Raw genomic sequence first — 12,472 nt, forward strand, 5'->3', positions numbered from 1 at the left:
TATAAATTACCCAATTTTGAAAACTACACTCCTCAAGGATTGTATTCAGGGGTATAGTGAGGATTTCTAATCCAAAGGTATGACACAGAATTTGATAACATTAGGTCGTCATTTGTATTGAGCAAAACTGCTCACTACTCAATTTTGCATTGGGTGCTCAGCTATGTGCCAAGTATTGTAAGTGCTTGAATGACATGCTCAAGTCACCACCCCTCATGTTTCATGGCTGTTAGCAAATTACTCGACACCTAATATTCGGTGCATTCCCGAGTACCCAATGCAAGGTAGAGCAGCGAGCACTTGTGCGCAACACTAGTGTTATGGACGGCGGAACACGCTAAAAAAATATAAATAAAGCGTGTTCGCCGCCCGGGGTCCACCGTGCGGCAGGTGTGGAAACCGCTGCTAGAGAAGCAGAACACTTAAACGGTAGTGTGCACAGGGTTCTGAATCACCCAAGTGCAACCAAGCAGTCTCTGTTTTAGGAACACAGAGCTGCACAGGAAAACAATAGAAAAGGTATGCTGAGCCTGTTAAGTGCACAGGATCACAGCGGCACACATACGGTAGTCAGAGACAGGAGTAGTTTGGTAACGTCACTACAACCGAACAGACTTACCGTAACTGGAGGTGTGCAAGGCGTCGCCACTGCGAACGCCAAAACGGACTGCAAGTGCAATATAGCAGGCGCAAAGCAAGACGCTGGCTGCTGCAACAGATGGAGCTTGAGCGCGCTGGCGCTAGCGCTGCTACTGGCTGACCCAATCACTCACACACTCGTAATAACCAAGGAGGGGGATAATTAATGAGTCAGTCACCAGTCCAAGCATCCATCATCAAACACACAGCAACAAGTATAGAAAATACTAGCGCATGGCAGAACAGCCATGCGCACTTTTTATAGCATACGGGACCTTCCAGAAATCTCCAGAGCCCAGAGCAGAATCAATGAAATCAGGAGCAGGACCTGAGCACCTGACTCCTGAACTCCAAAGAGGGCTCGTCCCGTGAGCATGCTTAGAAGCAGGAAAAAAGGACTTAGCCTCTGGAGACAAATGTGAGAATCTGGGTCTCAGCATAGGCATAGAAGGACCCAGATTCCTAACAACTAGTTGTCATATTGTCATAATTTTTCATTAACTTTTGAAAAAACCCTAACCCCAAGCCCAACCCTAACCCTAGGCACAACCGTAACCCTAAGCCTAAACCTAATGGAAAAGAATGAAAGAAGTAAAAATTATAAAATACATTTTTAGGGGATGACACAAGGAGAATGATTTACTAGTTATTTGCTTTTCTTCACTTTAATAGGGTCTATCACAGTAACATAGTAACATAGTAACATAGTTAGTAAGGTTGAAGGAAGACTTTAAGTCCATCTAGTTCAACCCATATCCTATCCTAACTTGCCCTAACATGTTGATCCAGAGGAAGGCAAAAAAATCCCTGTGGTAAACAGTAAGCTTCACATTGGGGAAAAAAATTCCTCCCTGACTCCACATACGACTATCAGACTAGCTCCCTGGTTCAATGCAATATCAAGGAGACTAGTGTATATAACCTGTAATATTATACTTTTCAAGAAAGGCATCCAGGCCCTTCTTAAATTTTAGGAGGGAATCACTCATTACAACACCATATGGCAGAAAGTTCCATAGTCTCACTGCTCTTACAGTAAAGAATCTGTGTCTGATTATGCTTAAACCTTCTTTCCTCCAGACGTAGAGGATGCCCCCTTGTCCCCGTCACAGGTCTAAGAGTAAAAAGATCATTAGAAAGGTCTTTGTACTGTCCCCGCATATATTTATACATTGTAATAAGATCACCCCTAAGCCTTCGTTTTTCCAAACTAAATAACCCCAAGTGTAATAACCTGTCTTGGTATTGCAGACCCCCCAGCTCTCTAATAACCTTGGTTGCTCTTCTCTGCACCTGATCCAGTACAGCTATGACTTTCTTATACACCAGAGAGCAGAACAGTACACAGTGTGGTCGAACTAGTGACTTGTATAGAGTTAAAATTATGTTCTCCTCATGAGCATCTATGCCGCTTTTAATGCATCCCATTATTTTATTTGCTTTTGCAGCAGCTGCCTGACACTGGTCCGTAAATATGAGTTTGTCATCCACCCATACATCCAGGTCTTTTTCAGTGACAGTTTTGCCCAGTGTTTTACAATTAAGCACATAATTATACATACAGTTATCAAGTCAGAAACCAATAGGAAAATTACCTGCTGTTGCTAGGTGCTGGACAGCAGATCTTAGCTGGTGCATTGCACATGCTCCCTCCATTTTTTTCATGAAGTGGATGCGCAGGGCTGGTGGATGTACCTTTTTTCTGACATACAGGTGTTTCTCATAAAATTAGAATATCATCAAACAGTTAATTTATTTCACTTCATAATATATAAAACCCATATATTATATAGAGTCATTACAAACAGAGTGATCTTTTTAAAGTGTTTATTTATGTTAATGTTGATGATTATGGCTTACAGCCAATGAAAACCCAAAAGTCATTATCTCAGTAAATTAGAATAGTTAACAAAAAACTCCTGTAAAGGCTTCATAAGCATTTGAAAAGGTCTCTTAATCTGTTTCAGTAGGCTCCACAATCGACTTGACACATGTCCAGAAGGCAGTCATTGACAAACTTCACAAGGAGGGCAAGCCACAAAAGGTCATTGCTAAAGAAACTGGCTGTTCACAGAGTGCTGTATCCAAGCATAATAATGGAAAGTTGAGTGGAAGAAAAAAGTGTGGTAGAAAAAGGTGCACAATCAACCGGGATAACTACAGCCTTGAAGGGTTTGTTAAGAAAAGGCCATTCAAATATTTGGGGGAGATTCACAAGGAGTAGACTGATGCTGAAGCCATTGCTTCAAGAACCAAAACACAGGTGTATCCAGGACATGGGCTACAAGTGTCGCATTACTTGTGACAAACCACTCATGACCAATAGTTCAGTGGTCCAAGGTGTTGTTTTCAGATGAAAGTAAATTTTGTATTTCATTTGGAAATCAATGTCCCAGAGTCTGGAGGAAGAGTGGAGAGGCACAAAATCCAAGCTGCTTGAGGTCTACTGTGAAGTTTCCACAATCAGTGATGGTTTGGGTAGCCATGCCATCTGCTATTATAGGTCCACTGTGTTTTATCAAGACCAGTGCAGCTGTCTATCAGGAAATTTTAGAGCAATTCATGCTTCCCTCTGCCGTCAAGCTTTTTTGGGGAAGAAAATTACAATCTCCAGCAGGACTTGGCACCTGTACACACTACTAAAAGTACCAATACCTGCTTTAAAAAACAACAGCATCACTGTGCTTTATTGGCCAGCAAATTCGCCTGACTTTATCTCCATAGAGAAACTATGGGGTATTGTCATAAGGAAGATGAGAAACACTAGACCCGACAATGCCAACAAGCTGAAGGCTGCTATCAAAGCAACCTGGGCTTCCATAACACCTCAGCAGTGCCACAGGCTGATCGCCTCCATGCCACGCCGCATTGATGCAGTAATTGATGCAAAAGGAGTCCTGACCAAATATTGAGTGCATTTACTGAACATACATTTCAGTAGGTCAACATTTCGGATTTTAAAATAATTTTTCAAACTAGTGTTATAAAGTATTCTAATTTACTGAGATAATGACTTTTGGGTTTTCATTGATTGTAAGCCATAATAATCAACATTAACAGAAATAATCACTTAAAATAGATCACTCTGTTTGCAATGACTCTATGTAATACACATGTGGTCAAAATTGTTGGTACCCTTTGTTTAATGACAGAAAAACCCACAATGGTCACAGAAATAATTTGAATCTCACAAAAGTAATAGTAAATCAAAAATCTAGTAAAATGAACAAGTGAAAGTCAGACATTGCTTTTTAAACATGTTTACACAGATTTATTTTTTATAAAACTCATGAAATAGGCCTGGACAGAAATGATGGTACCCCTGTAAATAATGTGACAAAAGGGACATAGTAAACCAAGGTGTGTCCACTAATTAATATCACAGGTGTTTACAAACTTGGAATCAGTGAGTGGGCCTGTATAGAAGGCTACAGATACTCACTGTACTGTTTCGTGACATGGCATTTATCACGCTCAACATGGACCAGAGGAAGCAAAGAAAAGAGCTGTCTCAAGAGATTAGAAAGAAAATGATAGACAAACATGTTAAAGGAAAAAGTTATAAGACCATCTCCAAGCAGCTTGATGTTCCTGTGACTACAGTTGCACAAATAATTCAGAAATTTAAGCTTTATGGAACTGTAGCCAAACTGCCTGGACGTGGCTGCAGGAGGAAAGTTGATGACAAATCAAAGAGATAGTTACCAATGGTAGCAAAAGAGCTCAGAAAAACTTCTAAACAGATTAAAGGTGAACTTCAAGCTCAAGGAACAACAGTGTCAGATCCATCATTGTATGAGCCAAAGTGAACTTCATGGGGGATGACCAAGAAGGACATCATTGTTGAACAAAAAATCTTAAAAAAGCCAGATTGGAAATTGCCAAACTACATGTTGACAAGCCACATAGCTTCTGGGAGAATGCTCTATGGAAAGATGAGACAAAAATGGAACTTTATGGCAAGACACATCAGCTCTATGTTCACAGACAGAAAAATGAAGCATATAAAGAAAAGAACACTGTCCCTCGTGTGAAAGATAGAGTATCTTTGGAAAGAGCTGAAACATGGCATCTGAAAAAGTCAATCTTCAAACACGAGACAACTGGAGCAGTTTGCTCTTGACGAGTGGTCCAAAATACCTCTCGAAAGGTGCAGATGTCTCATTGACAGTTACAGGAATCGATTGATTGCAGTGACTGTCTCAAAACATTGTGCAACAAAATATTAAGATAAGGGTACTATTATTTCTTTCCAGGCCTTTTTCATGAGTTTTATTTTTTTTAAATTCCGTGGAAGCATGGTTGAAAAGCAATGTCTGACTTTCATTTGTTCATTTTCATAGATTTTTGATTTATTATTACTTTTGTCAGATTCAAGTTATTTCTGTGACCATTGTGGGTTTTTCTGTCATTAAACAAGAGGTACCAACAATTTTGACCACGTGTGTATATGAGTTTCACTTTTTGTACTGAAGAATTGAAATAAATTAACTTTTGGATGATATTCTAATTTTGTGAGAAGCACCTGTACAGTGAAGAAAATAATTAGTTGATCCCTTGCTGATTTTGTAAGTTTGCCCACTGACAAATTTATGAACAGTCTATAATTTTAATGGTAGGTTAATTTTATCATTGATAGATAGAATATCAAAAACAAAATCCGTAAAATCACAATTGTAAAAATTATATAACTTTATTTGCATTTAGTAGTGGGAAATAAGTATTTGATACCCTACCAACCATTATGACTTCTGACTCCTATAGACCAGTTAAACGCTCCTAATGAACTCATTACTTGCATTAAAACATCTGTCTTACATAGTCATATTTTTAAAAGACTCCTGTCCACAGATTCAACTAATCAGTCGGACTCTAACCTCTACAACATGAGCAAGACCAAAGAGCTTTCTAAGGATGTCAGGGACAAGATCATACACCTTCACAATGCTGGAATGGGCTACAAAACCATACATAAGATGCTGGGTGAGAAGGAGACAACTGTTGGTACAAAAGTAAGAAAATGGAAGAAATTCCAATCAACAACAATCTAGGGCACCATGCAAAATCTCACATCGTGCGGTATTCTTGATCATGAGGAAAGTGAGAGATCAGCCTAAAACTACACTGGGGGAACTTTTGATCTCAATGATCTCAAGGCAGTTGGGACCACAGTCACCAAGAAAACCATTTTTAATACATTATGCCTTAAAGGTTTAAAATCCTGCAGTACCCGCAAGGTCCCCCTGCTCAAGAAGGCACATGTGCAGACCTATCTGAAGTTTGCCAATGAACACCTGGATGATTCTGTGAGTGATTGGGAGAAGGTGCTGTGGTCACAAGAGACAAAAATGTAGCTCTTTGGCATTAACTCAACTCTGTGTTTGGAGGGTGAGAAATGCTGCCTATGACCCAAAGAACACCATCCCCACTGTCAAGCATGGAGGTGAAAGCATTATGTTTTGGGAATGTTTCTCTGCTAATGCCACAGGACTACTTCACTGCATCAATGGGAGAATTGATGGAGCCATGTACTCTAAAATCCTGAGTGACAACCTCCTTCCCTCTACCAGGACATTAAAAATGGGTCGTGTGTCTGGGTCATCCAGCAATACATTGACCCAAAACATACAGCCAAGGCAACAAAGGAATGGCTCAAAAAGAAGCACATTAAGGTCATGGAGTGGCCTAGCCAGTCTCCAGACCTTAATCCCATAGAAAACTTATGGAGGGAGTTGAAGCTCCAAGTTGCCAAGCGACAGTCTCAAAATCGTAATGATTTAGAGGTGATCTGCAAAGATGAGTGAACCAAAATTCCTTCTGACATGTGTGCAAAACTGATCATCAACTACAAACCTAAGACTGCTGTGTTTGGCAACAAGGGTTTTGCCACCAAATATTAAGTCTTGTTTGCCAAAGGGATCATATACTTATTTCTCACTGTAAAATGCAAATAAATTTACATAACTTATACATTGTAATTCGGGCACAATTCTTTGTTACGTGATTAGCATTATTCATTGAATAAAGGTGATCACGTGATCAGGGACCAGAAAATACAGCCCTGTTTGTGTTCTCCATGGTCTCAGCTACCCCAGGTGGATGAAACCTAGAGCTTTTTGGACTCTGTGGGGGGGCGCTATACCCTTATAGCTGAATGCCATTTTAAAACGGCGATGAGGGAATAAGACCCCTTAGCGGCCACCATTTTAATGTGTATCGGCGGTCGTTAAGGGATTAAAGGTATGGAATCTTAGCAAACTTCTGACAGAGCTTTATAGGTGAGGGATAAAACTTTTTATGCATACCTAAGTTGATGGTTATGCTGCTTGCATGACTGATAAAATCAAGTATTGATTCCCTTTGTACTGCATTCACAAGTGTCCCGTGGGTCGTCACTTGATGAGAAGTGCCCTCACTGAATGTTTCTCAAACCTTTCCATCTGCTTTGAGTGATAACTGTATTGTCCAACATTGAGATCGCTAGAGCTTTCACATAAGAGTAGAAGGGAGGTGTTGGAAGCATTCAGTGCAAAGAGGCCAGCACTCTTCACACGAAGGGACTGCCAAACTTGTGATCTTAGCACATGTGAAAGTATAACATAACTTGTTTTCCATAGTATGCAAGTACTATAACCATCAACCTAGATATATGTAAACTGTTGCAGCCTTTACCTTTCTCCATTTAATATCAATTGAGTAAAACATACCCAATCCATAATGCACAGGCTGTCATCACAATAATGTAATATCTGAAGAATGAGCAAAAAAGTTCCAGTGACACACCAAATATCTACACATTATTACACAACTGGAAAAAATTGTTAGATATTCTTTCTCAATTAATTTACCCAAGTTAATGTAACTTTATTAGTTTAATATCCCCAAAAAGAACCCAAATATCCAGACGTAACATTATTTTTGCACAAAATAATTTTACATTACAATATTACCTCTTATCATACACTAAATAAAGTACTGTATATACCCAAGTAAAAGCCAAACCGAGTAGAGGCCGAGACACCTAATTTTATCACAAAAAAAAAAAACCTTATTGACTCAAGTATAAGCCGGGTATGCATTGTCCCCTCATCCCTATCCTGGTATACATTGTCCCCTCATACCTATCCTGGTCTGCATGGCTCCTCATCCTTACCTTGTATGCATGGCTCCTCATCCCCATCCTGGTATGCATGGCTCCTCATCCCCATCCTAGTATACATGGCTCTTCATCCCTATCCTTGTATGCATGGCACTTCATCCCCATCCTGGTCAGCAAGGCTCCTCATCCCTATCCTGGTATACATGGCTCCTCATCCCTATTCTTGTATGCATGGCTCCTCATCCCTATCCTTGTATGCTTAGCACCCATCAAAAAACATTAAAAAATCCCATCCAACTTACCTTCCCTGCGCTTCCTCGCAGAGAATTGTTCCGGTGCAAGCAGTTGATTTATACTTGTAAGAAGCACATGGCAGGGACGTAACGCGCTGCTTACAAGCGGAGGACAGCTGCCAGAATACTCACTGCTCTCCACGCCGGGAGGGCAGTGAGTATTCATTGCTATTAGCATGCACAGAGTCAGCTGCAGCCGTCGGTTCCAGCAGCAGCTGGACAATCACATGTGCCCATTACTTAAGACAAATTAATATTCATTTCTCTCCACTCCCATGCCAGCGCAGTGAATATTCATTTCTATTTAGCAGGGGGCACAGGCTTTAGCCACAGCAGTGGGCTCCTGCCTCCTGTGACCCACTGCTCCACCACTGCCGCTCCACCACTGCCACTCTCCCTCCATGTTCTGGGACCCTCACTTGAGTATAAGCCATGGGGGGCGTTTTCAGCATACAAAAAATGTGCTGTGAAACTCGGCTTATACTCAAGTATATATAGCAATATACTTTTTAACAATCTTAACTTACTGATATTACTTTGTTCCCAAATTGATAACCTACCTGGTCAGCTTTAATTTTTTTTAAGATTGATGAAAATGTGCAAAAAAATTTAACTTTAAATGAGGTTAGCCAATTTTATCATACTACAATTTACACTTTTGTCACAGATAACAATTTTTCCAATTTAATGAATGACACCATAATGAAAATGAAACAGTCTCTAAAATAATTATATATATTTATGTTTGCGTCCATCAACTACCATTGGTATCCATCATATGATGAATCTAACTCATGCTTGAATTCTGTTTTATTGCTATAAATGTGAAAGCGAAAGTACGTCATTAGTTTTTCTGTTTTCTACCTAAAAATATGTTTTCAATATAGGTTTTTAGTTTTTCAATGGACACAGACTAAATAGCACAAGTTATTTAAGTTTGGATCCACACATACTACTTTTAATGCAGTTTTTGTTGCCTTTTTTAGTTTCTTCATAATTTGTTAATTGTTTCAGGCTGAAAATATAATTGTTTCCTTTATACTAACCCTAAACCAATTCCATGCCCTTGTTTCAATCCACTACTGGAAAATTGCATGTGCAAATTCTAGCCAAAGAGCATGTATTTAATTTAAGTTCTTATTTTGCTTTTTTCTTTTTAGCTAATTTCCAGATTTTGGACGTTTACATACCTAGAATTTATGTTGTGCATTATGACATATCAAAACATAGAGTAAGCAAATAATGAACAAATCTACCAGGAAACTATATATACAACATTGTATTGATATCAAAATTTATTGATATTTGTAAAACACCAAAAATAATTAGATTGCGCACACAACACAAAAAAAAATGAAGATAAACACAAAGAAAATGAAGCAGTCCATTTTCCCTAAAAGCATGACCGTATTTTAACAGTGCTAGTAGTGGTGAGCTTGTTATACAGTAGCTTTTCAGATTAGCAATGTGTAGTATGTCAATGAACTGGCATAGCACAAAAGTCTGCAGACCTGTCAATCACACATTGCTGACTGTTACTGATAATCAAAAATTCCAGGTACCATAAACCTTAATAATACAAAATCACTTTTAGATCAGATCAGGAACATTGAGAATCTCGAGGGCAACAGACAATGCAAGGGATCATTTTTTATATTTTCCCATTACTTTCTGAAAAGTCTTCTAATTTACTTTGTTGATCACTGTACCAACAATTTTCTTTGCATTCTTTAGCTGCTAATGCCAAATGCAATGCAATGTCGTATTTTGTCTCTTCATTCAAGCTACTTTTATTAGTTCATTGATGCACAGTTATGGCCCACATATTTTATATAAATTATTTTCTACATACTTCCGGCACGTGGTGGATATACTCTTCTGTATGTGAAAACATTTCATATATGCAAGTGACAGTTAATGTTACTCAATCCGTATCAGCAAAAAAACTCATTGGGCTGGCCTTCTGGCTTTGGTATTGCTTCAGAATCCACACTGGACCGTGCAGACAGCAACCTATTTGATTCATTTAGATTATGTCGAGTCAAATATTCTCCTTCAGTGCCCTTTGCTTTGGAATTGGGTGCAAGGCTTTCAAATGTCACATAGGAGTCTTGTATGTCTTTAGATTTCTGACCTAGCCCCTTTTTGAATCTTCTTTTCAAAGCTCCACAGCAGACCGTCAGGGTTAATGGGACAGCAATGACACAAGCTACACTGATCACCACAACATTAATCAGTTTCTGCGTTCCACCAGCACTGACAGCTTCATCGGTGGAAAAGATGATGCATTGCTCTTTTTTAGGTACAAGACCTTTCACACAAACACATGCAATATATTTCGTTTTGGGAATTAGACCATCTATGGTAATTTTGGTTTTTCCAGGCTCTACATTGATCCTTCGCATTTCTTGCTCTCCAAAGATTGCATAGAGAACACTGAATACTGTTACATTTTTGGCAAGAGGAGCTTTCCAAGCAAGAGATGCACTGTGGTCGGTGTCACCTATAACTTTCACCCCTCTAACCATCCTTTCTGTCACTGGCTGTTCTGTTGGTGAACTGAGCATGATATTGCCTGGATCTTTGATGTCCGGTTTCATAGCAGAATTAGGATTAATATTCTGTAGCTCGCTTTCCTGCAGCCTATTACCAGCGACTTTAATTTTTTGCATTCCAATGATCTCCTCTGTTGACTGATATTTTCCTGAAAAAAAGCAGAAAATCAAGGGAAATAGCAATACAAATAACCAAGCAGAAGTTATAAAACATGTTCATCACCAAAATATATATTTTTTCAAAAATATAATTCTCATTGATGAATGAGATGGAGAATTGGATTGTTTAAAATCTTACTGGACTTCCTTGCCTTCTCCAATATGATGCCAATCTTTCAGCTTGATGCTAAAGAGACCCTCTTGTCCAGAGATAAACCATATATGATAGGTTCTAACATGGATTTTGACAACACATGTCCCCTCAGTGTTGTCACAATATGACCGTAGCACTTCCTAGACTACATGATAGTGGTCAAAAAGTCTGAAGCATCTTCTGATCTCAGTTTGCCAAGTAGCTAGTCACTTGAAATCCACTGCAGAGGTGCATAAAATGTCACCTGATAAAATGACTCCTTACATTATATTTTGTTATATTTTGTCCCTACTGGTGATGATTAAGTGTGCTCATTACTCGAGTTTTTCAAGCATGCTCGGGTGTTCTCCGAGTATCTTGGGCATGCTCGTAGATTATGTTTGAGTCCCCGCAGCTGCATGAGTTGCGGCTGCTAGACAGCCTGAATACATTGGGGATTCCCTAACAAACAGGCAATCCCTGCATGTGTTCAGGTTGTCTAACAGCTGCAAATTATGCAGCTGTGGGAACACAAACATAAACAACGTTCACACCCAAGATACTTGGAGAACATCCGAGCATGCTCGGAAAACTCGAGTAAAGAGCACACGAGCTCATTACTAGCCCCTACAACATAAAGCTACAATGCTTTTTCACTTAAGAAAAAAAATAGAAACTTATTGTTTAATGGCTTATTTCAGATATCACTAATGAGGTCAACTCCATACTCTTGCCAAAGGGAAATGAACTTCAAAGGGTTTGAATATGGGTGGATCAGCAGTATCCAACTAAAGCCATTATACAGTTGATGGAGCTGTGTAGTTCCGCTCTCCAGCTGACATCCAGTGACCGCCAGCACCGAGTAAAGCTGACAATGAGGGTGCCAGTTGTAGCTCCCCACCAATCTGATATTGGTGATATTGGTGACTTATGTGAAGGATAGACCCTCAACAAAAAGTACCAGAAAACCCCTTCAAATATCCTAATTGGCCTAGTCTTTCATCATCTTGCGACATGCACAACTGGAGTTCTTCAAAAGTAAGAAATTTGTGACATGAGGGAACAGAACACTACCACAACATCTCAGCCATATAACCGAATCCAAATATTATTATAACAGGTTGAGGATCCAGTCAACTGCGGCAAAAAGGTTACTTCTGGAAAGCATTGGTTTCCAACTTGCTACTTTTCAATAATCCAATTTTTCTGAAACTTTTTTTAGCCTTAGAATTACAGTTGTGGCCAAAAGTATTGACACCCCTACAATTCTGTCAGATAATACTCAGTTTCTTCCTGAAAATGATTGCAAACACAAATTCTTTGGTATTATTATCTTCATTTAATTTGTCATAAATGAAAAAACACAAAAGAGAATGAAGCAAAAAGCAAAACATTGATCATTTCACACAAAACTCCAAAAATGGGCCAGACAAAAGTATTGGCACCCTCAGCATAATACTTGGTTGCACATCCTTTAGCCAAAATAACTGCGACCAACCGCTTCCGGTAACTATCAATGCATTTCTTACAATGCTCTGCTGGAATTTTAGACCATTCTTCTTTGGCAAACTGCTCCAGGTCCCTGATATTTGAA

The 12,472-nt window shown here is 39.2% G+C and overlaps 1 protein-coding gene across 1 annotated transcript in view; it reads right to left on the reverse strand.

The window, feature by feature from the left end:
- Positions 1–9,298: 9,298 nt before the first annotated feature.
- LRIT1 (leucine rich repeat, Ig-like and transmembrane domains 1) overlaps positions 9,299–12,472 on the reverse strand; it is a 74,332-nt gene continuing 71,158 nt past the window's right edge. Inside the window, exon 5 of the mRNA XM_073574829.1 lies at positions 9,299–10,735. Coding sequence (XP_073430930.1) covers positions 9,966–10,735 — 770 coding nt within the window. The 3' untranslated portion in view covers positions 9,299–9,965. The remainder of the gene's footprint in view (positions 10,736–12,472) is intronic.

This window comes from Dendrobates tinctorius, unplaced genomic scaffold (genome assembly GCF_039654945.1).
Source record: "Dendrobates tinctorius isolate UK_male_01 unplaced genomic scaffold, ASM3965494v1 ptg000040l, whole genome shotgun sequence".
NCBI lineage: Eukaryota > Metazoa > Chordata > Amphibia > Anura > Dendrobatidae > Dendrobates > Dendrobates tinctorius.